The sequence below is a fragment of the Heteronotia binoei genome, chromosome 14 (genome assembly GCF_032191835.1).
Source record: "Heteronotia binoei isolate CCM8104 ecotype False Entrance Well chromosome 14, APGP_CSIRO_Hbin_v1, whole genome shotgun sequence".
NCBI lineage: Eukaryota > Metazoa > Chordata > Lepidosauria > Squamata > Gekkonidae > Heteronotia > Heteronotia binoei.
Window position 1 is genome coordinate 32,654,705 of NC_083236.1, and position 26,396 is coordinate 32,681,100.

Below are 26,396 nucleotides of genomic sequence, written 5' to 3' on the forward strand. Positions count from 1 at the left end.
AACCCTTGCCGCGGAGAGGCCCCGCCTAGCCCATGGTGGGTGGGCCTTTTGGAGGTTTAAGGAACGGGCCAATCCTCAGTCCGGTTTTTAAGACTTGTGGCGGGGTGTGTGTGTGCGTTTGTAACCGAAGCAGTGGTTGGGCGTAATGGCGAAGAAACGGAAGGCTGAGTTGTGATTGGGTGGTGGAGGGGACGGAAGAGGCGGGACAGAAGGGGAGCTGGAAGGCGTGTCATTGGCGAAGCCGGGAGACTGGTCACAAAGGTTGGCCTTGGAAAAAGGAAGAAGGGAAAGAAGGGGTTTGGGGTCAGCGGCGGTGGCCCCGGCAAGGGGACCTTGGTGCTGTGGCGCGGCCTCTGGTCAAGCAGGCTCCCTCCCGGGTCAGCCTCGAGCCTGAGGGGAGGAGAATTAAGGTATTATTATTTATAGCAGTCCTGTAAAATGTGTACAACAACCCTGTAGGGCAGCGTTATTTGCGTCTTTGTAGTTCAAAAGAGGCTGAACCTAATAGTTATAATGATAATACGAATAATGTTAATAAACCGCTCAGCATTATTATTATTATGCTGTGGAGTGTAATTTCTTAGTTTTTATTATGATTGGTGCATTGGAGAGGTGCAACTCGTTATTTGCATGCGGAAGGTCCCAGGTTCACTCTCCAGCATTTCTGGTTAAAAGGGTCTTTGGATTGCTGGTGCTCTGCAACCTGACATTGGCAAAGGATCGTTCATGCATGACATAGTAGCTGCCATGGATCCTGTCGCTCAGATGTGCCTTGGGAGTTCCATACTTGGAACTTAGTTCTGTGCCTGTGAGTTAAGTTCCGAGTGTGGACAGTTCCGCCACACCATTGATTGGCAGGATCTGTGGGGAGCATGTAGGCTGTGTAATGTGTGAATCAACCCTCAGCAGAGAACTGCTGCCAGGCAAAGTGAACGGTGGTGTTTAAATTTAACCAGTGGACAACTCTTTGTGTTTTGTATATCACCTGCAGTGTGCATGCTGCTTTACACAGTTAGAAGGCGATAAATATTACTTCTGTGAGGCTTGATGTCTCAGCTTTTAACACAAGGAAAATGATATGGAAGTGGGATTAAGCAAGGAAAGAATTACAAATGAAGTGAGTTGATGGTGCTGGTGGCATTAGAACCAAGATCTTCCAGATGTTTGCTACGCAGTCTTTTTAAAGCTCCTTACTATGAATTCTAATTTGGAAGGAAGTCCCACTGCATTCAAGGTATCTTACTGCCAGTCAAGTGTGCATAGGAGTGCTTCCTGAACCCCTATTCCATACTAGTTTTTTGTTTTTAAACTAGGAGACTTTTGTGAATGCTAGCCAAGTGAATGGTAAGACTTGGGTAATGTGTGGGATAGGAGGAATTGTGACTGGTAATATGGGCAGGCAATGCAAATATGTGATAAGCAAGGCTCTCCACAAGATTTAACAAGGGAAAAGAAGGACATTTTATATATTTGATATCTCTCTTCTCACACCCTGAGTTCTTACCTTTTTTTTTTTTACTACAAACTAGTAAAATATACATCCTGTTTAGTTGAATGGCTGTTGAGAAGAAGAGTTACATTGCACTTTCATGTAGGATCCCTGTCAGGGGTGATCAGTGCACCCACTATCAGGGATAGAGATGGGCAAGAACCGAACCACCAATCGCGATTCAAGCTAAAAACGGCTGATTAGTGGTTCGTTCTGAACTGGATCATCTGATTCTGCTGAACATGAAAATGAACCAGCCTTTTTGCTTGTTGTTTGGTTTCTGTTTGGTTCATTTTTCCAGACAACCTGGCGCTGGCATGAGTCCCCAGCACCTCCCCCCCACACCTGCTTCTGGTCCGTTTCCAGTGAAACTGAGTAGTCACTGCAGCCACTTTCCCCAACCCCCTACCGCTTCTAGTCAGTTTCACTGGAAACTGAACAGAAGGGGGGGGGGCTGGAGAGAACGAAGCTGCCACTTCTAGTCACTTTCCCTCCCCTCCAAGCTTCCTGAGGGTGAAACTGACCAGAAGCTGCAAGATGGCTTCCCTTTTTCCCCCAGCTTGACATACTCCTAGTCACTTTCCCTCCCCTCCAAGCTTCCTGAGGGTGAAACTGACCAGAAGCTGCAAGATGGCTTCCCTTTTTCCCCCAGCTTGACAACCCCCCCCCCACATACAGAGAGCAGTTTACTGGGGACACTTGCTTTGGGGGGCTGTAGAACAGCTCACCCCCAATTCAATTCACACCAAACTTGGAGAACAGGTAGTGGAGACTCTGCTGAAGAGTTTGCCACAAGTTTGGCATCGCTAGCCCACTTGGGGGCCATTCTGTGCCTTCCTGAACTGAACAAACTACAAATCGTTCAGGAAATTGAATAAACATGAACCAAACTGATCCAAATTGGGCAACCCAGCAAACCACAAAATGAAACAAACCACCATGTTCAGATTCTGTGCCCATCCCAAATCAGGGATACCAGCTGGTGTAAATTTTGGCACGCCAGTTTCATTAATTTTCACTGAAGGAGTGAATGGCGATCCTTTAGTTATGTGGGATGAAGTAAAAGGGGTGCTGTTGCATTCAGGAGACTTAACCTTGTGCTCTGAATCAGCTAGTGGTCATGGGCATTGAACAAATTTCCCCTACCTGCATAATCTATTCCTGGGTTCCATTCATTAGTCATGCTAGTGTATGGCCAGATCTTCAGAACTGGCTGGAGCGGGAGTGTTACCAGATCTAAGGAACTGTCTTTCTTACACAGTGAATCAAGATTTTCTGGCAGACTTGTGGGTGTCCCATGGGTGTGCTGCCAAGCAAATGCTGTATATTGAAAACTAGCGAAGAGGCTCTTGGACAAGTACAGTGTGTCCTCATATTTTAGGAAATATCTTCCCCTGTAAACTCATTGAATATTCTCCACTTCCTTGTGCCAGTTGGTTTATGGTTTGCCTGGAGATGTTTTTTACTATTCACAAGCATCCAAATTAGTGACTTAACCTTGTGCTCTGAATCAGCCAGTTCAGAGCACAAACTACTTTGACTGCAAGACTGCAGCAGAATGTGCAAAACAGGGGCAGATGCTTGAGAGCCTGAGGGTGGCTCCTAAATAAGGCTGATGCTTAGCAGGCTATTCCAGTGTGCTGTGTTCCTTATGCTTGTGTTGTAATGTCCCCACAGGCTGCCTCATGTTTTCTGAAGGGTGCTTGTTTTGACCTAAGAAGAACTTGTCTCCTTTTGTTCCCAAGAAACTGCTTCCTTCGTTTCTGTTACAGCCTGTAAGACCAATAGAAAACTTCTGATTTATGCTGTGTATGTGTTGGGATCGTACACGTGTACAGAGAAATGCATGTGTTCTGCAACTGAGTGGTAACCTCATCCCACTCCCCACAGCAGAGCTCTCTCAGCGCTCTTCATTTTGGCTGAGCTCTGGTATTGGAAATGATGTTGGCTGGGTGCACAAGGCTACATAGGAGGAGGAGCAGGTGTGATGGAGTAGGTGTGATGGAGGCTTGGCACCCTTCCTCAAGTCCCCCTTCATGGCTTAAATAAGATACCCTTCTCTCTCTTTCTCTCTCTCACATACACACACTCACACAGAAATGCTTTCTTCCGATGTTATTAGCCAGTTCTGTGTTTAAACCCATGGAATTGCCATGATCTCATCAAGTTTGGCCCTGAAATGGGAACTGTTTTTAACTGTGACTGTGTTTGCTGCCCATCCAGCGAGCTGGTTATCTGTGGCTGGAGGAAGACTTGCTGTCAAGAGAGGGAGTGAGTGCATGTTACAGATTTGGCTCCCAGTTTATTATCCTTGGTTAGCATGTAGCCAGTGTTGCATGATTGCATCTGTACCTGTTCTCTGATTTATTAGCTGTAAGCTAGCTCATGTCTGCCTCTCCTGACGCGAGAGTATAAGCAGAGGACAAACATGTTTTCTGGCTGGCTGGAGCAGTCTACATTGGCTGGCCAGCAAGCCTTAACTGTCTTCAGGGACTTGATTCACTGTATACTCGACCTGCTTAGAATGGTGGTACAGTCCTGGCTTTTAAATTGCTCTCTGACCCGGCAGTTTCTCCTTCCTACAAATGCATCCTGTGTAGGTTTTCTGGGTGCTTGAAATTCCAAGGTTAGTACTAAGAAAACATCTTACCATGTGGCAAACAGTCTTGTAAATAGAGTAGTTTTACAGAAGTGTGCTTAACTGGCTTCAGTTACCATTCCTGTGTAATCTGAGATAAAAGAAGTGGAAAGGCATTATAGTGCATGGAGGTGAGAAACTTCAAAGAAGCAGGGTACAGAAATGATTGCTATGCTGGCCATGTCCAAGAATCAATTGACTGTTTTGACCAATTTTCTTCTCCATGTTTGTTGTTCATGGCAAGCAGTGAAACCTTGCAGGTGACTGTGCTCAGTCTCACCAATTCTGGCAAACAGGCCAAAAAGATATTCTTGCCAGTTGTTTGATCTCTGAGGCCAGCCAGTGCAAATCACAGCAGGGTATCCCTGACCACAGTCCAACACTCTTGACCACAGAGAGCCAGTTTGGTGTAGTGGTTAAGTGCGCAGACTCTTATCTGGGAGAACCAGGTTTGATTCCCCACTCCTCCACTTGCAGCTGCTGGAATGGCCTTGGGTCAGCCATAGCTCTCACAAGAGTTGTCCTTGAAAAGGCAGCTTCTGGGAGAGCTCTCTCAGCCCCACCCACCTCACAGGGTGTCTCTTCTGGGCAAAGAAGATAAAGGAGATTGTAAGCCACTCTGAGATTCAGAGTATAGGGCGGGATATGAATCCAATGTCATCATCGTCTTCATCATCATCATCATCATCATCATCATCATCACTATACTGTTTCCTGTGAGCCAGTGCTTTATGGTCACATGAGTGTTTGTCGATAGCAACCTATTTCTACCAGGTTTATTGTTGTTGTCATTTTTTATTGCATTTGATTAATCACCCTATCCCGGCTAGTGCCAGGCTCAGGGCGATGTACAACAGTAAAAACACACATATATAAAATCAATTACATTAAAATTTACAGACCCTGATGGCATCTTTAAAGTGCTCTTAGCTATTACTTTGGGTCTGAAAACATCTGGGTAGGTGCATAGTATACTAAGGGTAGGTATATACAGGGCTTTTTTGTAGCAGGAACTCCTTTGCATATTAGGCCACAACCACCTAATGTAGCCAATCCTCCAAGAGCTTACAGGGCCTACTGTAAGCTCTTGGAGGATTGACTACATCAGGGATGTGTGGCCTAATATGTAAAGGAGTTCCTGCTACAAAAAAAAGCCATGGGATCAGTCAGAGCTCCCTGTTTCTCAAAGCTTTCCAAACTTTGGAATGTTTCACATCTAGAGTTTCTACAGTAGGTTAAAAAGCACAAGGTGGAGCCAGATTTATAACCACTGCCCCAGTCCTGGTTCTTGAGATCAGGTGACCCTGTCGAAGGCCTCTTCCGTGGCTTCTGGCCATTGCTTGTCTGCACCTCTTCAGACGAGTCTCTGCAGAAGACCCCATAGTGATTCTAGTCCTGTTTTTTCTGCACAGGCGGCTCCACAATGGATGGAGGAGAAGGTGGTACCAACTCTGTGATTAACAAGAGGTTTGTAACTGAAGCAGAACTCGAAGAGCGGCGCAAGAGAAGGCAAGAGGAATGGGAGAAAGTTCGAAAGCCAGAAGACCCTGAAGGTATTTGACTATTGGTCGGGGTGGGAGGGGCTGCAGTCTCATTGCCTCTTTTTCTGCTGCACTCTGGTGAGAGTCAAGACTTCAGGGTCTGCCTTAAGGTTGTTCTGTTGGGCTTTTGTACACCTGTATTCCTAGTGGAAGGAGGCTACTGGGGACGGGCAGGGGTAGCTTCCTTCAAAGGGACGATCTTTTTCATTTCCATAAATCTGTGGCTGGAGTTGTTTGTCCTCATCCCCAGCATAGGAAGAATGTATGAAAAGCAACCAGTGATGATATTAGAGAAAATACTTCCCAACCCATCTTTTCCTTGACATGGTTTGAGCCTCTCTGCCAGATCCCAACACTGAAACCTGTATCCTCTGGGCTGCCAGTCAAAAGCAAAGCTCCAGTTTCCACCAGGCATCTCACCTAGCTGTTCTTGGTACTGGATTGGGCAAACTCCGTCCTCGATACCTGATGATGTTGGAGGAGATGGCGGGGGACTGGCTGATGGGCTGCTGGGGCTTCAAGAGCCACACAAGATACATGAAAGAGCCACATGTGGCTGCAATTTGGCCACCGCTGATCTAGTAGCTAGGCTCTAGCTTGACTGCTCTACCTTTAGACCCAATACCTTATTAGAAATCCACAGTGGCAACCTTGAACTTTATTCTAGTGACCTCTAGGATGGTAGCTACAGTAACATGTTGTTTTAAAAACGTTAATTAAAGCATTAAAATTGCAGCTTCACCTCGCTGCTGCTGCTGCCACCTGACCAGAACCGATACTTGCCTGGCTTGACACTTTTTCTTCTTTTCCAAGACTCAGAGAAAGGAGGTTCCAAGGCCTAGGCATTGCTGAACTGTCTTATGAAGTCCCCCCTATGGTTAAGCTGTACCTTCTGCCCTATAAATTCCAGCCTAGCACCATGGGTGTAGCCAGAAAATGTTGGGTGGCGGGGCATTGGGAAATCCCGTGGGGCAGGGAAGCCAGGGAAAAAAGAGAGAGTTGGAAGCTGCTGACAGAACGGCTCCCCTGCCCACAGCCCTCATGACTCTACTAATTTTCTTGGCTACATGCGTAGACGGGGGGGAGGGGGATTCTCTGATTCTGTTTCTTTTGTAATTAATTTTTTTGCAATTTTATTTTATTTTGCATTTTTCTAAACCTATTTATTTGCTGCCTGGAAAAAAAGAAAATGAGACGGAAGCTTCCTTGGGGTCATTTTGGAAACCCCACGTGCATCTTACATTTAATTTTTTTAAATTATCCAAATATATATGTTTTCACCTTTAAAAAATCCTGCTGGGAGGGGGGTGCTCATCCATGGGGGGGGATTGCCCCCAAAGCCTCCCCAGCGGCTGCAGGCCAGTGTAGTGCATTTGTGCCATCCTCAGTGGGTGGGGTGTATATGCTGGGAGTATTCCTTCTGAAGCTCTGAATCGTGGATAACACTGGATTCTGTTTTCTGATGCGAAAAGCTGTTGGTTTCATGGAAAGGCTGAAAGGTCTTTTTGCCTGGCAAGCTTTAGGGCTTCCTGAGAGCCAGTTTGGTGTAGTGATTAAGTGCGTGAACTCTTATCTAGGAGAACCGGGTTTGATTCCCCACTCCTCCACCTGCAGCTGCTGGAATGGCCTTGGATCAGCCGTAGCTCTTGTAGGAGTTGTCCTTGAAAGGGCAGCTACTGTAAGAGCTCTCTCAACCCCACTTACCTCACAGGGTGTCTGTTGTGGGTGGGGAAGGTAAAGGAGATTGCTAACTGCTCTGAGATTCAGAGTATAGGGGTGGATATAAATCCAATATCTTCTTCCCGCTTGCAAAAGTCTCCATCTTCTGGCTATAGATGCAACCATATTTCTTGTTTATTATTCTGGGATTTGTTGGAACAGCATCAGACCCTCTTAAGGTTCAGAGAGAAAGAGAGAGAGAGAGAGAGAGAAGAAGAGAACTGTCAGATGATCTTCAAATAACAGTAGACTTTATGGACATGTAGGTATTTTAATGACTCTTCTGTCTTTAGTGCCCTGACCTGAATGGCTCAGGCTGCTCAATCTCGTCAGGTCTCAGAAGCTAAATCCTCATTAGCCTAGTTAGTACTTTTATGGGACCTTATCAATGGGGTCCAGGATGCTGGACTAGATGGACCACTCATCTGATCCATCAGGGCTCTTCTTATGTTCTTATGCTACACAGAGGAAGGCAATGAAAAACCATCTCTAAATAACTCTTGCCCTGCAAACCTTAGGAGGCTGCCATAAGATAGCTGCAACTTGATGGGACATTTTTTTAAAAAGTCTGCCTTAAGCATGACAACTATGTAATTATGTTGCAGATATTCAGTGACAAAAAACTGATAATCTTGAACATAAATATGCTCAGAAAGGGCTAAAGGTGTCTGGACAAAGTTTGTTATGGAAGGAATAAGCTTGTTTCTCATTTGTATCTGAAGAAGTGAGCTTTGAGTCACAAAAACTTGTACCCTTGTAGAACTAATTTTGAGTCCCAGGGCATCTCTTAAGACCAACAAAAGTTTATTCAAAGTATGAGCTTTTGTGTGCTGGTGTACTTCCTGCACACAAAAGCTCATACCTTGAGTAAATTTTTGTTGGTCTTGACAGTGCCACTGAACTCAAGATTTGTTCTACTGCTTCAGGCCAACATTGCTGCCCACCTGATTGTACCCTGATAAATATTCTTGTAAGGGTTGTTGCTCTTTAAGGTTCTGCTAGACTTGAATTTTGTTCTCTTAATGCAAAGAAATGTGAGGTTTCTGGGGTTTGTGCCTTAAGTCCCATTGTCCCCATGATGGGAATTCATTGCACCAGGTATGTAAACAGCTATTTACCTGATGACCTCGGGTGAGTGAAAATCTCCAAGTGATCCAGAAGAGCAGTCTTAAAAAACTAGTTTTGCAGGCTGAAAATTACTGGCTTTAGTGTGTACAACCAAAATGTCATTTATTTGCCTGGCTGCTGGTGTTCTTAGAAAAGTTAACACCCAGGATATTCTTCTCTGATTGCTTTCTTTCAAAACAAGCACCTCCTTCAACATGTGTCTGTTTCAATTCATTTCTCAGAGTGTCCCGAGGAAGCGTATGACCCCCAGTCACTCTATGAAAGACTTCAGGAGCAGAAAGACAAGAAGCAGCAGGAGTTTGAAGAGCAGTTCAAATTCAGTAAGTCCCAGTAAACGTCTCTGAGTCCCAGTGCAGGAAGATGCATTTCAGATCTTTGATAGGTGCAGTCATTGTTCTCCTCCTTAGAAGGATTTAGAGCTGACTTTCTGGGGAGTTCATAGAAGCACAACTCAGGCTCTACAGATGTAGCTCCTACCAGTGCAAAGAGTTTCAGCTCCATGGGATGGCCTTGCCAAGGGACAGTGCCGACATGGTACAGCAGCTAGAGTGGGGGTGTCAAACATGCAGCCTGGGAGATGAATCAGGCCCCTGGAGGGCTCCGATCAGGCCCCCAAGCAACTGGCTGTCATCTGCTTCCTTCTCCTTCTCTCTTCCTTCCTTCTTCATCACAGCTTGCTCTGCCAGGCTTGCTCAATCACAGAGCAGAGCTACTGAGCCAAGCCTCTCTTCCTTCTACTGGCTGAGGCTCCTCCCCCTCCTGGTCCACTGGGGAGGGAAGGAAAGAGTTGGAGCTTCCTTTGCCCTGTTCCCTGGATCTCTCAGGAGAGTTACAAAGAAAGCACCATTAACACCAACAAGTACTAATGTTTTAAGCTTGTTATTTTTAAGGGTTTTTTTAAAAAATCTTTAATTGTTATTGTCCATGTCATCCATAAAGTTTATATCTCTGCTACCTGGCATTGCATTTTATGACATATGTGGCCCAGCCTGACTAGGTCTCATTTATGTCAGATCCGGCCCTCATAACAAATGAGTTTGACACCCCTGAGCTAGAGTGCTGGACTGAGACCGGAGAGGGCTGGGTTCATATCTTCTCTCCTCTCATGAAGCTTTCTAGGTGACTGCAGTATCAAACTATTTCACAAGGCTGTTGTGAGGATAAAACAGAAAGGAGAGCCTTTTACGCCATTTGGAGTTCTTTGGAGAGCGGGTAGAATAAAAATCTAATCGATAACTAAACCAAAATTGGCACCTGTTGAAGTGCCACCTGTTCAGAAAATTTGATTTAATGTCTTTACCCAGTGTGCTCTCTCTCTTTCTCAGCCTAACCTCCCTCACAAGGTTGTTGTGAGAATAAAGAGGAGGGAGGATAAATCTAGAGAGAGGACAGAACAAACACTGAGCTCCTTAGTGAAAGGGCCAAGTAAAATAAGCAGGTAAAGTAATATTGGGACCGTTTGTTTTGGTCACGGAATTAGTGTGGCTTTGCCTTCTGCTGTACAACGGGCATTTTTTGTAAAGCACTGGGAAAAAATTGCTCTGGCAAGAACTGCTCTAACTCAGCGGTTGCTCTTACTTCCCATGAGATTCCCAGACAGCTCACAGAAAGCCTCTTTGTCTGTCTTTACCTCCAGAAAATATGGTCAGAGGCCTAGACGAAGATGAGACCAAGTTCCTCGACGAGGTTTCTCGGCAGCAGGCCCTCATAGAAAAGCAGCGTCGAGAAGAAGATCTGAAAGAACTGAACGAATATAGAATATCCTTAGCCCTGCTGTGGTTTCTTTCCTCTTCTTCTTTGAGAGTTTTTTTTAAAAGGGGGGGGAACCTCACCCAGGACAGGGTGGGGGGCACCTCAGGACACTGTAAAGAGCCATTGTAGGCCTGAATAGATGATCCTGGGCTAGAGGTACCACTGGTCTGTCTTGGTGTGAGGCAACTTTGGATATTCATTTCTGCTCTTCCTTCTGAGGACCTGGGCTCTATGAAGGTATCCCCCTCCAGGGTTAGCTGATGAGGTTACGCGTCAGCATTTGAAGCCATGTTATGTGGCTTCAGGCAATTCTTTGGGCCTCCTCCCATCTCGTAGGCAAGGCAGTTCCCCCCTGAAGCACCCTGAAAGACTGTCGTATATTGTATTCTAGGTATAAGCGTTTGTGTGTGTGCACACTTCTTCAGTGTCTGAAGCGCATCCAAAAGCTTATACCCAGAATAAAGCTTGGTTGGTCTTAAAGGTGCTGCTGGACTTGGACCTTGTTCTGCTGCTTCAGACCAACCCAAGTACCAGCTTGATTCTGTCATATGTTGTGTTCATCAGAAGCAAGTGAACTGTAGTCCGCAAAAGGTAGTATGCCCGCATCAGGCCTCATGCAGCAAAAACAAACTGGTGCAGTAGTTTTAAAGGCAAACAGAGTAATTTGTAGCTCTGGGTAGCAATTTCAGAGGGATCTCCTTTACTTAGTAGCAATTGATCCTCTAAGCTGTGGCTTTTTGTCAGCTGCTGGCATTAAAGTTGTGCTGGAGAAAAAACCCCAAAGGCTCCGTGTACAAACACCTCTTAAAGACGTCAATCCACATCTTTCCAATAATAAACCAAGGAATCTTCAATGTGATTATGAAGTTTTACTTTTCTTCATAATGTGCCCAAGCACGCAGGTATCACTCTAAAGTGTAAGGTTAAGCGTGAAGCATAGTGCTGTGGATTGTGGAAAGTGTATTAAGTGATTGAGAATAAAGAAGCCAGAAAAAACTTATGTGCGAAACAGGACATTAAACAGGTTTTGCCTGTTTCTATACAGGTTGAGTGGAATAAAATTATTGGATGTCAATTGGATCGATGTTACTGCCTTTGGTGGAATATTACAAACATTTGGAGTGGAATTTCTTCTTTCTAAAGTGATACCTATGTGCTTGGGTGCATTATGAAAAAAAGTAAAACTTTATTATCACATTGAAGATTCCTTGGTGTATTATTGGAAAGATATTGGTTGACATCTTTAAGAGGTGTTTATACACGGACCCTTTGGGTTTTTTCTCCAGTTACACTTTCTGTGTGACTCTTGGTTGGCATTAAAGTTGCGAGCAAGCGATTTGGCTGCTGCATACATTAGTTTGCTCTGGAGCCATCCTTTCTGAGCTAAGTAAAAAATGTGTGAGCCAGAGGCTAAGAAACCATGAGCTAACTCACACTAACTCAACTTAGAGGGAACACTGCTTAGTATTACCTAGTCAAGCTCCTCCTCCATGGAGTGTTTGTGTGCTATATCTTGTTGCATTATTGGATCTGCATACAGACTTAAAAAAGATTTTAATTTAAAAAAATGCATAGAAATATAAAAACAGAGAGTTACCTTAATATAAAAAAGACATGCATATAAAGGACTGGTTCCCATTACAGCACCAGTTGATTATATAGCCTTACCATTCTTAGTTAAAAATATAAACTAAGAGGTTTCATCCAAATGACTCATCAATAACGTTTACTCTGTATAGAGTTTAGCAGTTCCTTCTTAGCACCATTAGCTGGGTTAAGATGGTTCCAACATAATATAAAGGATGACCAGGTTCTTGTCGTTTTCAGCCAACCAGAATTTCTACGACCCTATACATATATATGTCATAATTTTGTTAATTATTGGGACAAACCAGGCCTTCTGTAATCCCTGTTGTTTTTCTTTGCTGGAATTTTTTTTGCTGCTTCCAGCATTGTGCCAAAATCATTCCAGGAGCTACAGTCAGCTGTTTTTATCACAGTCAGATATTCCTTATTAATTTTTTGGAGCATCCTCATCCGATAGAAAAATCATCAGGGCTGGGCTGCATACTGACTTCTTTCTCCTATGTTTATTAAGGGCAATGCTGCTTGTGAGTTATATTTAGCTTCTGCGGCTGCTTCAGGGTGTGCTGGATGCTGTGATGAGATGGCGGGGACACGGCAGCTGTGTTCAGAGGGTCATCCAAGTCCTGCATTCGGCTGGAAGGGACTCGCTTGGTGCCTTAGTAGGCCAGACAAGAAATACGCCGATCCCATTGTGTGCCTGGAGCCAATTCCTGATCCTGTGTAGTGAAACCTGTTTAAAACAGGACCCTTTACTCAGTAGAGAAGGGCACATTGAACACACTGAATGAGATGGGGGGAGACTGCAACTTGCTTGTACCTTTTAGGTCAGGGCAGTACTGTTTTGTTTCTTCCTAAATGAACCGGGATGGTGAGAGAACATTGAAGCTGGCCAAGTTTTCAGGTGAAGGCTGGTAAACCGCCCAAGCAAGCTTGTGAGGAGCTCCAAGATTATTCCAGGCTGGATAGGCAGCACCAGGGCTTTTTTTGAGCAGGAACACACAGGAATGCAGTTCCGGTTAGCTTTGTGTCAGGGGGTGCGGTCTAATATGGAAATGAGTTCCTGCTGGGCCTTTTCTTTAAAAAAGAAAAAGCCCTGAACAGCACCATAGCAAATGACCTTCTGTATGGATAAGTATAAAAAGGTTTTAGAGCAGTGGCCCCTAACCTTTTTGGCACCAGGGACCAGTTTTGCAGAAGACAAGTTTTCCACGGACCGGTGGGGGGGCAGGCGGTACTGGGGTTTTTGCCACCCCAGGCTGCCCCCACCCGCACTGCATTCCTGCCTCCATGGGGATCTTTAAATGGGGGGAGAGACTGGGGCTGTTTCTGCCACCTCCCCACTAGGTGGCTAGGCATCAGAAGGCCAATCTGCCTCCCCCTCCCATTTAAAGACCCCCGGTCAGCTGATTGGATCCTGGGTGGGTGGGTGGAATGGTGGGGCTGCTTTGCCTTGCTTTGAGGCTGCCTCCCTGCCTTGGGATAAGGCCACACTGCCTCTTCCATCCTTCCAGGTCCTGGGCAAGTGGGGGTAGTACGGCGCCTCTGCCTCGCTCTGTGGCCCGGTTGCTAGCAGGCCACGGACCGGTACCGATCCATGGACCAGTGGTTGGGGACTCCAGTTTTAAAGGGCAGCTGTGTCAGTCTGCAGCAGAACAGCTAGATTTGAATCCCATAGCACCTTAGAGACCAACAAGATTTGTGGCAGTATAAGCTTTCAAGAGTCACTGCTCCTCTTTGTCAGATAGCAACAAATGGAGCTTTGGCTCTTGGAAGCTTATATCCCGAAAACTGGGTTGGTCTCTAAGGTGCTATTTGAAAACTGATGCTCATAGGGGCCCAGACTCTTATGTGTGTCCAGATTGTGTTTGAAACGGCAGCAACTGTCTAAACTTGCAGCAACTGTCCAGGAGAGAGATTGTAGTGGGTGTTGATGGGTAGCTCAGTGAAAATTGCCAGTTCACCTTGGTGCACCAATTCCCCCTCCCCCTGGAAAAAGTATTTTCTTGGGATTAGGAAAGGGCTTGAAAATGGCCCGTATTGTCGAAAATTATGCATGTGATGGAGAAACTGGATAGATTTAACGTTTTCTCCTAATACAATCAAACCCAGGGGTCACCAAATGAAACTGCTTGGGGATAGGCTTGAGGTGGATAAAAGAAAGGATACTCGATACATAATTAGCCACCTTTGGAACCTGCTGCCACAGGATTGTGTGGTGGGCACAACGTTGGATGGCTTCAAAAGGGAATTCGACAATCCTGCAGGATGGATTGTCAGTGGCTGTCAGTCTTGGTGACAGCTAGAGGGAGGCCTTGCCTGGACTTGATTGGCTATGGGCATGATCCAGTACAGTTCTGTTTATGGCGTGATTGGTACTGGCAAAGTGATTGCTCAACAATTACTGTGCACACTGCTGTGCCAATGGTTCCTCATCCTCTTGGAGAAGAGTAACAAGTGGAGTGCCACAAGAATCTGTCCTGCGACCTGTTTTGTTCAATATCTTTATAAATGGTTTGGATGAAGGAATAGAGGGAATGCTTATTAAATTTGCAGATGATACTCAATTGGGAAGGGTGGCAAATACAGTAGAAGGCAGAGTCAGGATATAGAATGATCTTGACAGGCTGGAAAACTGGGCTAAACAAAATTAATTTTAACAGGGATAAATGTAAAGTTCTGCATTTAGGTAGGAAAAATCCAATGGATAATTGTAGGATGGGGGAGACTTGTCTTGGCAGTAGTTTGAGTGAAAAGGATCTAGGAGTTGTAGTGGGCCATACACTGAACATGAGTCAGCAGTGTGATGTGGTGGCTAAAAAGGCAAATGTGATTTTAGGCTGTATCAACAGAAGTATAGTGTCCAGATCACATGAAGTGAAACTATTGCTTTATTCTGCTCTGGTTAGACCTCATCTAGAATATTGTGTTCAGTTTTGGGCACCACAATTTAAGAAGGATATAGACAAGCTGGAACATGTCCAGAAGAGGGCATTGAAGATGGTGAGGGGTCTGGAGACCGTCCTATGAAGAAAGGTTGAAGGAGCTGGATTCTTTTAGCCTAGAGAGGAGATGACTGAGAGGTGATACGATCATCATCTTCAAGTACTTGAAGGGCTGTCATATAGAGGATGACATGGAGTTGTTTTCTGCTGCCCCAGAAGGTTGGACCAGAACCAAAGGGTTGAAATTAAATCAGAAGAGTTTTCAGCTAACCATTAGGAAGAATTTCCTGATGGTTAGAGCATTTCCTCAGTGGAACAGGCTTCATCAGGAGTTGGTGGGCTCTCCTTTGGAAGTTTTTAAACAGAGGCTAGATGGCCATCTGATAGCAATGCTGATTCTGTGAACTTAAGCAGAACTTAGGAGGATGTATTTGTGAGTTTGCAAAGGGGTTGGACTAGTTGACCCTGGAAGTACCTTCCAGCTCTATGATTAAAAAGAGCACAGAAAGTTTTATTCAGGAACTAGCATTTTTGATAGTAAAGAGAAGAGATGATGATAGCTACTTAGCCGAGAGAGAGTGCTGTTCTCTTGAAGGATGGGATGTAGCCCTTAGAACACTTATCCGGAGACCGGCAAAAAATGAAATATATTAAAGAAAAAGGTGCTGGCCCCACTCTTCTTTCAGACTAGCCCTTCCTCCTCCCTACAGGGTTGTCTTTTCTTCTTTTTATGCCAGACCTTGCATACTCCAATGGACTTCGCATTTGCAGATGGTTGAACATAATTTGAGGACCCCAGACGGCAGTTGGTGGTCATGCTATCTATCTACACATACACATGGTGCACACACACAAGTGCATATCTCAGATAATTTTCTTCAAAAGTGCTGTGGATGGTGGGAATGTGATGCAGTTGTTATTACTGAGGTTAAAGCTTGTCCAGTATGACTCCTGGTTCCTTTTTCTAAACCAAAACAGCAGGATTCTCCTTCTCGTTCCCTCACCATCCCAGTCCAAATGCTGTATTCGTAAGCTAGCTCTTCAAACGTGTTCCGTTTCTGGTTATTCAGAGGCAATGCAATAATGCCTCTCACTTCTCAGCTTTTCTTAGTGTTCAGCAGAAATTTCCAGTGTGTTGAAGCATGTGTTTCTAGTTAGCGAAGTTGACCAGGAATTTTTCCTTCTCTCTGAATGTCAAAAGGTTACCTGAGCGAACTCTGTGTTGAAAAAGCAGAATTGCACCAAGAAGCATGGAGACAGAAGTCGGGGGGGGGGGGGGGGGGGTTAAAAAGCGCTGGTGGTATTGGTTCTCTTTGTGAGAGTGTCCATTAGATGGCACCAGAGAGCTACTGTTTTTAAAAGAAAAGCGCCTTCAAAAGCGCCACAGAAGCACCAGAAAGCCATGGGTGTGCTGAGGTTAGGAGTAAAACCATAAGATGCTTACTGGTATGATTAATTGAAGGCCTAATTACTGAAGCAGTTAAGGAAACTAAATTGATCCGTAACCATAGCTCTAATCATTAGGACCAGTGAATTAATTAAAACCTTAATGGATAGCAGTTCTGGAATGATTACCTTCCTCTTTGCGTGTCCATTTCAAGACCCACTTCCCAAAACCTTGGTGAGAACAGTAGCCGTTTAGCAGGATAAGAGATTGTGAAGACCCATTGTTATCATCGTAGTGACTGCCCCAACGGGGCTAGATTCCTTTCGAGTCTCTCCCCCACCCTCCAATTTCCTTCATTTTGAATTCCGCTGGGTCCTTAACCTTGAACTTACAGTTCTTTGTCAAAGGTTGGAGGAAGCGCTGACTTGAAAAAAGAGGCTGAGAAAAAACTGTTGGTGAAGTCTGTGGAAAACAAGAGCAAGTTCTCTCAGGCGAAGCTGTTGGCAGGCGCCGTGAAACACAGAAGGTGAGTTTCCGCTTCTGGAGGCTGTGTGTGTGTGTGTGTGGGGGGGTGAAGTAAGGTAGTTGGCAACAGCAAGTGCCAACCAACTTCCTGAGGTTCAAGGTGTGGCAAACCAAGGAAGGCTCTGGTGTCTGAACCCTCCCAAGCAGTGAGGAGCTTGCAGCTGGATGGCAGCGCTCTGTCCAGCCAGCTGCTGGTCTCCCGTCTCCTCCTCAGATTGTAGCTTCAGTTCACAGGCGATGGTGAGCAAGGCATTGTGGGGTGAGGAAATCTTGGAGTGACTGTAGCAGCCGGTGGTTCCAAGACCTACTTCCAGCCACATACAGCCCAGGACTGATTCTTCATTCCTTTCTGCCACTCCCATAAGAAGTGAAGTGCTGCAGGTGGGAAGGGAAGTGATGGGTGGCAGCTGCACTGGAAAGGGCTGGAATAGGGCTGTTGGAATAGGTGCTGTGTTCCCTCTAAGCTGAGTTCATGTGATCTAGCTCACAGTTTTTAAGCCTCTGGCTCACACATTTTTATCTTAACCTGCTCAGGAAGGATGGCCCCTGAGCATACTAATTTGTGCAGTAGCTCACAACTTTAATGCCAGTAGAATTTTTGCTCACAAGACTCCACAGCTTAGAGGGAACCACTGGCTTGGGGGATCAAGGATTTTGCTTTTCTTTACGTATAAGGAAATTTGATGGGCCTTCTGTTTGATCAAAGCCTATTGGCCCAATGTTGCAATGTGAAATCTGCTGGTTTGTTCAGTACAGGAAGCAAGCTTAACAGCACTTCTAACAGCAACGCTTCCCCCCCCCCCCCCGGCAGCAGAATATCAGACTGGCAGGGCCAGCATCTCTTCTCTCTTTTCTTAAGTGTTTGGGGGTTTTGCAATTCAAATGCAGATTCTAGAACATGCCTGCAACAGTCTGTACAGAGGCTAAAAGTCCAGTCCTGTTGGTGAGTTCCATTAAATGAAAGCTTGGGCACCCAAGGGCCATATGACATTCCTGGAGGAGATCAGCTCAGGAGATTCACAGGAGAGGCCTGTAGCTCTTGAGAAGCTCCAGCGCTGCATCTCAGTGGAACTGCACGGATCGTGGCGAGATGCTGGTGTGCGCAAAAGCCTGCCGAAGCCTCTCTTCCCCCAAGAAACTGGCTGCTGCTGTCTGTTTTGGAGGGGGCACAAAGTCTCCAAATGTGAATGAGCAGGCAAAAAGCTATTTTTCATCCCAAGTGTTTGGCACACGCGCGAGCAGCGAGTTTTGGAAAAGCAATGAGGGTGTTTGTGCAACGGCACAGCTGACGGGTGCAGATGGCTTCTCTTTTCAGGCGGCATCTTGCCGCTGCTGTGCCAGTGCCTTGACATTCAGGCGTTTGTTCTCTCTCCCGGCATTTCTTCTGCGGGTCACACTCTGTCTCCCTGCCTTTGCAGCTCTCCAGCACTGCCTTCTACCTCTACCCTGGCTTGTGCCTCTGGGATTTGGCTTGCTTGCAAAAGGCCCTCGGACGAGAACTACAGTGCCTGCTGCCGCTATTCGGTCTTTTTGCCCGAGGGCACAGCATCCTTTTTCACAAGCGTTCACAAACCTTCCAGCTCTCAGCACCCTTCTGTCATTTTCTTGAGAGTCAGCGTCACACAGTTGTGCAGAGGCATTGCACAGGCCACAGAGGTCCTCCTTTTAATGTCGCCACAAGGGCCTCCGTGGCCTTAAGCAAGCTGCTGTCCGTAAGGCTTTTTGCTCCCCCTTTCCCCCAACCTGGAGAAGGTTTTGGCCACTCTTATAGGGCTGTTGAAAAGAGTGCTGAAATGATGTGTGTGAACAGAGTGTGAATGTTGCCAAATTCTGCATAAATGTCTGGGATGGATTCTTGCCTACCCTGGGAAGATGTGCAACTTCGGTCAGTCACTCCCACCCCCAAACTTCTCCCTGCAGTTCAGGACTCCCTTCTGCTCTTTTTTTGGTATATTAGCAGGAATTTTGTTAGCAGAATGTTCCCACTTCCTTGTCACACAGGCCTTCTAGGAAAGGCACCAAGGACCAGAGGAAACTTCTCCAGGCCTTCTGTAAGGGTGTAGGGCAGGAGTGGAAAACCTTTTTTCTGCCAAGGGCCATTTGGATATTTATTACATCATTCGCGGGCCATACAAAATTATCAACTTAAAAACAGTGCTCCGCTGAGGGAGAACGATTCAGGCCGGCAAAATTAATGCAAATAATTGTTTTTCTATTTGAAGTCACGTGGGGAGAGCCTAATTCAGCACACACACACGCCCCAGCCTTCCACCCTAGGCAAATGCCTAGGTCCAGACATATTAGACCACATCCCCTAATATTACCATATTAGGCCACACCATCTGAGATAATCACGTGTAAATTGAACTGGTGGTAGTTGGCTCCCACCCCCCCATCCCTGCCAGCCCTCCCTCCCTTCAGCTGCTCCCAGCAAACCTTTAAAGGCATCCACATACCTCAGCAGCAGTCCTTCACAATGCCCATGGGGGGAGCTTGGTCCAGCAATCCCCAAGGTCCAGACCAAGTGATCTTGAGGGCCATAAATGGCCCTCGGGCCTGATGTTCCCCACCCTTGGTGTAGGGAATGAGGAAGCTGCTCTTAACCAACAACAGCAATAAATTGTGCCCACTGACTGTACCCTAAGTGGCCACCAAACATTTTGCTGCCCCAGACAACTCGGCAGCTGTTCTTTCTGCATCTCTGGCGGCTCTGTCCTTTGCACCAATGTGTTCTTTGTTTTCATAAATCTTTTTTGCAGGATTCGCAGTCCCCATTTTTGCACTTAAAAGATGCATTAAGAATCCCTCTGCCATGCTTTGAGGAAGCAAAAGAGCAGTGTAAAAGCACCTCTGGCTGCAATCCTGGCTGCCTCTCAGCTAGGAATCCCCAAGTGACCGTTCTCTGTAGTAGTGATGCTTGGGAGGTGGGCAGGCAAAGTGAATATTCTCTGCTTTGTTGCTGTTTGTGCGCTGGGGCTTTTTTGATGCTTTTATTTTCTTGCAGTTCAGAAGGTGCCAACAGCGTGAAAAGGCTGAAGCTCGATCCTGATCCCAATCCAGACGAGGCTCCAGGTGGGCAAAGCTGCCTTTAGGTCGGACCAAAGATGTCAGGCGACCTTGGAACATCTTCCCCTCACTGTTGTGTGAAGCTGCTTACTTCTGAGTCTGACTTGTAAAGCCTGCTCTGACCTCTGGCAGCTCTTCAGGACCTTTGGGTCCTTTCCAGCACCTGCAGTTTGGTTCCCTATAGGCAGGGCTTTTTTTGTAGCAGGAACTCCTTTGCATATAAGGCCATACTCCCTGATGTAGCCGATCCTCCTGGAGCTTACAGAAGGCCCTAAAATAAGAGCCCTGTAAGCTCTTGGAGAATTGGCTACATAAGAGGGGTGTGACCTAAAATGTAAAGGAGTTCCTGCTACAAAAAAAGCCCTGCCTATAGGTGGAGCTGCCTGGGGCCTTCTGCATGCAGATCCACTGAGGCATGGTCCCACCACCTCCTTGTTGGAAGGAAGCCTCTTTATAAAACCCAGATGGAAGCCTGCTTCTGCAAGCTGTCTGTTAGTTTCAACCTGCTTTTCTGCATAATGGGGACCCAAAGCTGCTGACAGCAATGGCTTCCCTGTCTCCATTCCCCCCCCCCCCCAGAACAACCCTGTGAGGTAGGTCAGCCTGAGATCAAGTGACTGGTCAAGGGCACTGGCTTAGAGGACTGGGGGATTTGAATCTCGGTCTTGCCAGATTCTAGTCCAACACTCTTAACCATCACACCACACCAGCTCTGTACTGATGTTGTAACTGACTAGGGCAATGTATGTGACCTTTGTGCCTAAAGAGTTCTCCGGCATACTCTGTCTACAGAGTTTCAAGGTACTGTGGGCGAAAGAGGTTTTCCAGAGCACTGTGCAGGCAACAGCAGATATCTTGCAAGTTAATAGATGCACAATACCTTCAGCTGTCGGCTGTATCCCCAGCAAACGGCAGTTAATTACAGTGACAGACGGGCCCTGCTTCACCTTCTTGTCAGTCTTCCACTAACGGGGTCCTGATTTAGGGATTTTAAGTGGGAACATCAAGGTTCCCAATCCATCCTAGCCATTGGGTCTTACTCCCTCCTAACTGTATCCCAGCTGGTTGTAGGGGGTTTTGTAGCGTGGTTTCTCATTGACCTGCCACAATTTTCCCAGGTAACAGAAGAGGGAATCTTATTGCTTCTGTTAATCTGTGGCTTGAAATCCTGTTTCCAGCCTCTGGGGAAATAACTATGTAAATCCTTTGTCATTGAGGGGTTTGTTTTGTACGGAAAGGCCAGTAACCTTGCCTCTTTAGGGTTTGTAGAATCTTTCGGACTCAAGTGCCGTGTTCTACTGGAGAAAGTTTTCCTTCCAGATGTTTCGTTCTCAGCTGCGGAGAACATCCTCAGTGGCAGATGAACACTGAGGATGTTCTCCGCAGCTGAGAACGAAACGTCTGGAAGGAAAACTTTCTCCAGTAGAAAACGGCACTTGAGCCTGAAAGATTCTACAAACCCTAATGATGTTACCAGCCGTGAAAACCTGAAATCTTTGATAACCTTGCCTCTGTCTGCTAACTTCTCCCCACAGGGTGAAAGAATTTTTCTGCTCTTATTGGAGAGGTGGGTGTTACAGGTTGCTGCTGGGGACAAAATGTCTGAGGAGTATAATCATGTGGGAGGGTAGCGGAGTATCTTTGAAATCTGGAGGCAGCTCGAATCTGTGGATCTCTCTTTGCTGGTCTGTAGTATAAAACTAAGCCTGAATGTTGTAGACTCTCACTTTTCAGAAAGCAATATCATTCACTCCTTATAGAACCTGTGGTGAGCAAGGCAAAGCAAAAAAAGTCATATTGGGCATTAACATTGAATGCACTCCTGCTACAGGATAAATAGGACAGTTGGATGACTGGGGATGCAGGCCGGTATAGCCTGATTGTGTCAGATCTCAGAAATAAGCAGGGTTGGTACTTGAGTGGGAGATCACCAAGGAAGGCTTTGCAGAGGAAGGCAATGGCAAGCCAGCTCTGCTTCTCACTCACCTTGAAAGCCCCTTGCTGGGCTTGCCATAAGTTAGTTGAGACTTGATAGGAGATATGTACATCATTGGGTGACTTCCCTAGCATTGGCTATTCCATCAGGGATTATCATTGTCCTGAATTACAATTCTTTCATACCTTTTTCTTCCTTTGCAATTCTTCACCATCTCCATTGCTGAAACATCAACATTGGCTTGAACAGAGGGATGCCACGGTGTCCCGTGTCCAGTTTCCAGCCAGCTAGATGCATGCAAGGCTTGAATTTTTTGCCATTTTTGTGGTTGGAAGATGTTCCTGTGTCTCCTTTTGGCTACAAAACCCTCAAAGCTATTGGGATGATGAGCTGTGCATCGTCTTGTTGCACTGCCCTTTTATTTACAGCAGCAATAACCTGGGAGCCCCTTAATCTAGGACTGAGCTTCCTTCTGACCACATCAGCAGGTCTTCTTCTCAGGTTCATTCTAGAACATTATGAGCTGCAGTCAAGAAAGAGGCTGAGCCATGATGGAACTGGAGCCGGCATTCTAGCAGCTCTGCCCGAGCCAAGCTTTTTTTCACCCTGCACTTCCGGAGGCAAGCATAGTTAGCCAAAGTTGGGTAACTGCAAACGGCGGCGCAACCTCGATCTCCATCTGTTTGGCTAACTCCGCTCCAACATTTGCTGAGCCAATTAGCCGTGGAAGCTGTGTGGGTTGGTTTAAAAAAAAATAAAAATCCTCTGCACTATTAGTCACTCTCCTGATGGTTCATCAGGATTTAAAGTGTTCAGCATAGAAAAATGGCTTTGCTTTTATCCCCCATGAAAATGTGGTGCGTTCTTGCAGATTGGAGCTGTCAGTTCAGAAGGTCACCAGATTGTCCTGTTGTCTTTGGACAGAGTATTCTTGAGGATGGTGACTCATTCCCCCACGCTCATCCGGGCATATTTATTTACTTCATTTATGCTCTCCCTCACCCAGTGAGTTTCCATAGTGGGGTGAGAACTTGGGTCTGCCAGATCCTAGTCTGACACTTGAACTACTGCACTACATTGGCTGTCATACTTGTATGCCACAAGAACACTGCCCTGAAAAACTGTCACCACCTTGGATGTGTCTGTCGCTACAGGGATAGAGAGGACCCTGATGGATACAGGAAATCCCTGTTGTATTGCTATTACTCAGAGTGTGGGCCTGTGGTTGAGCACTGATGGTCAGGCCAAAGAAGGGAATACCAGGTGCTGTACTAAAATGGAGCTCTCCTCTGATAGAAAGAAGGGGGCTGATGGAGAAAATGCACCTCTCTAACTGAGTGTAGCAGTGAAGGAGGGCTTCAGTTTTGAATTAGTGTCATTAAGAGAAGTTCTCTGCATTCCTTTTCACCCCGTTTCTCCTTGATCTTTAGCATGCTGTTTCTTTCCCTCGTTTGGAGTCTGCTTGTAATTCTGTTTTGATCTTGCAATTCTTTGCAGAGAGGTTCATCAGGATTTAAAGTGTTCAGCGCAGAAAAATGACTTTGTTTTTATCCCCCATGAAACGTGATGTTTATTTAGGAAATTTATATTCCACCCTACTTTGTGAACGGGCTCAAAGCATATTACAACATAGCCAAACAATAAAAAGAGAGGCAGGTGGTGTTTCCCCAAACCTTCCAGTCCATCCTGCTACAGCACAGCCCTGTATCACAAAGTCATTTTTCCTAGGGTGAGGCTCATTCATTGCATTTCAGGCGTGCTGACCCCTGCGATTTCCCCAAATGCAGGAAACTTGACTGCATAATTTGTGGTATCATAAAACAACAAGCGCAAGGGCCAAAGTTTCCAAAAGGCTACATTGGCTTCTCTCCAAAGAGAAATGAAAAAGAAATCCCTTCTTGATTCCTCTTTATTAAATGGCTGTACCTACAAAGAGAATTTTGAAAAAGGAAATCCCACTCTCTCTAACAGTGCTAAATTTTATCCAGGAAAGAGCTTTCTTGGGGAAATGTCACCCTTGACAATTAATGGTGGGGTGGGATATTTTCTAGAACTCACAAGCCGATTAACGAAAACTGGTGGGCACTCCATGTAGGGGAGAGAAAAGGAAGTGCTTTAAACAACTTGTGACCCTGAAAAAGGCCTTTGGCTTATCAGCTTTTACAGATTGGGCAGATTTACAGGAAATAAGCACCTTCCTGTCTTGCTTTGGGGCTGTCCTTTGGGCACCTGGTTGCCTCCTCACCCCAGAAACTGAATGCTGGGATAGAAGGCCCTTGTTCCGATGCTGCAGGGCTACTCTTGGGTCTTCAATGATTAGGAGCCCCTGTGAAGACCACAATATTTCATTTTTGGAGGGACCTGCTGCTTGTGCACTTGGGTGGAGAACAGGGCATTCCCACCCACGCCCCTTTGTTTCTCTTTGCACACAAACTAGGAGGTACCATGCTTAGCAGGGGAGCAGATTTCTCTACTGCTACAACCTTGGCTTTGTTCCTTGCCACAGTGCACCTTCAGGGACTCCGTTTGTTTTTTAGGATTCCCCGGGTTGGTTGGTTGGCTGCCCACTATCATGGCTCCAATGCTGACATGGGTGTAGTGCCTTCTTGTCACATGACTGTGATGTCAGATACTTGCAGTTCTGTGTTGCTCCCTTGGGATGGCTTTCCTCCCAGATGGTGTGTTGTTCAGATGTCTAGATTAGCTTGCCCTGTTCCAAGAGCTGCTCGGTGAAACTCTTAATCCTGTTAGAATCTGAGGGAGGGACCAATAAAAAAAACTCCCTGAGGGCACTGCTAATACAAAGCACCCATGTTTCCCTTTGATTGTATCTTCAGAATAATCTGGCCTGATGAGTAAAGGCTGTCACATGCTGAAGAAGCCTTGTGGCGTCTTCAGAGCAAAAATGGGTCAGGAAAGGTGTGAACGTAGCTGGTCTCATAGACCTATAATGATGGCAGACAGAACCACTTGAAGAGATGGTTCCCATTCTGGCAAGAGGGAGGAGGGAGGGTTTTGGCCTTCCCCTCACATATCAGACTGGCTATGAAAATGCAAATGGCTAATTTGTTTATACACCTATCACCAAACTTTGTTTATACACCTATCACCAAACTTGCTTAACGTAAGAGCCACATAGAATAAACAGACGTTTGAGAGCTGCTAGACATAAATGTCCAATGTTTGAGAGTCGGAAGGAAAATAGATGGGGGAGGGAGGTAGAGGTGGAAGAAAAGCAATTATAATGCATTCTCCAAGCCGCCAGCTGGCTTGGCTTGGAGAAGTGGTTTAAAGAGAGAAATGTTTTCTCCAAGCTGGCCAGCAGGACAGCGGGGGCTTTGAGAGCCAAACAATATGTGTGAAAGAGCCACATGTGGCTCCTGAGCCGCAGTTTGGCCACCCTGACCTATACATTTGGAGGAGTCTTGAGCCATCTCTAATTCAGAAGGTAAGGTGGAGCACAGTGGAAGCACCGCAGCCTGACCTATACATTTGGAGGAGTCTTGAGCCATCTCTAATTCAGAAGGTAAGGTGGAGCACAGTGGAAGCACCGCAGCCTGAAAGCAGAAGAGTAAAGGAGCCATTCTTGCCTCAGCTATTATCTTGTCAACAGCTAATAGGTGGAGGACGCAGATTTAATGAAACTGTAGTGACACTTCTTTTTTGCAGCTGAATGTGTGTGTGTGTGTGGGGGGGAGACATAAGTGCAAAGAAGTGAGGCAGGGAAACGCAGAGATTGAGGAAGAGAGCACCCTGCCCTGTTGTGCCATTCCGGTGGAGACAGGACATGTTGCTTGGGAGGATAGGCCATTTTCGCTTTCCCCCAGTTGCTTATGGTAACAACCTGCCCGTTTTGGCTCTTTCAGAAAAGCCCTCTTGTATTCCTCTGGGCAGCAGCTCTGCGAGTGATCCTCTGGTCCACTGCCCCTCGGCGGCTGTGTGCATCGGGATCCTGCCTGGCCTCGGAGCCTACTCAGGAAGCAGCGACTCAGAGTCCAGCTCGGACAGCGAAGGCACCATCAACTCGGCAGGCAAGATCGTCTCCTCAGTATTCCGCGGCAGCAGCAGCTTCTTTGATGGCCCGTTGTAGGATCTGGCCCGACTCCTTTGATGTTTGGATGGGAAGTCTCATTCCCACCCCCACCCCCTTCTTTCATCCTGGTCATCCTCCAAGTGGTCAACATCATCCATCTCTATTTTTCAGATAATATCATGCAGCATACTGAAGCTGTCTCCGTGTGGGTGTCTCTTTCCTTTAAGACTTATCTTTGGGTTCTGGGGTGAAACATTGTTTTTATTGTATAATTGAAAAAGGAGTAGATTGCCATGGCACTGTAGCAGAGTTTTAGTGTTGCATATGATTAAAGGAATCCGGAATGCGTTTCACCCACCCTGAGTTAAAATCCTGGATCTTGCCAGTGCTCAAAGCCTTCCTGCTGTACTTGGCTTGTGGTGCCTTCTATAGGTCAGTGGTGCCCAAACTGCTCCTCCGGTGCCTTTCCATTTGTGTTCTGAGAACTTGTGCAAAGTTCTCCTTATTAAGGGCTCCTTATTAAGATCAGGAGCAGGGCTTCGTTAACAGCCTAGGGTTGCAAAAATCAAGGACTCTGCCAAGTGTGGGAACTACCACAAGGGGCTCAAGCTGATTGTGTGCATGGCTATAGAGCAGCAGTCCTTAATGTCGTG

General features: G+C 46.2%; 1 protein-coding gene across 1 annotated transcript; it reads left to right on the forward strand.

Annotated features, from left to right (window-relative positions):
- Nucleotides 1-193: 193 nt before the first annotated feature.
- PSME3IP1 (proteasome activator subunit 3 interacting protein 1) lies at nucleotides 194-26,100 on the forward strand. Its single transcript, XM_060254319.1, has 7 exons — nucleotides 194-410; nucleotides 5,540-5,680; nucleotides 8,737-8,835; nucleotides 10,152-10,273; nucleotides 16,576-16,709; nucleotides 19,713-19,780; nucleotides 25,577-26,100. Exons 2-7 carry the CDS (start codon nucleotides 5,551-5,553, stop codon nucleotides 25,798-25,800), a joined length of 777 nt encoding a protein of 258 aa, XP_060110302.1. The 5' UTR covers nucleotides 194-410; nucleotides 5,540-5,550; the 3' UTR covers nucleotides 25,801-26,100.
- The last annotated feature ends 296 nt before the right edge of the window (nucleotides 26,101-26,396 follow it).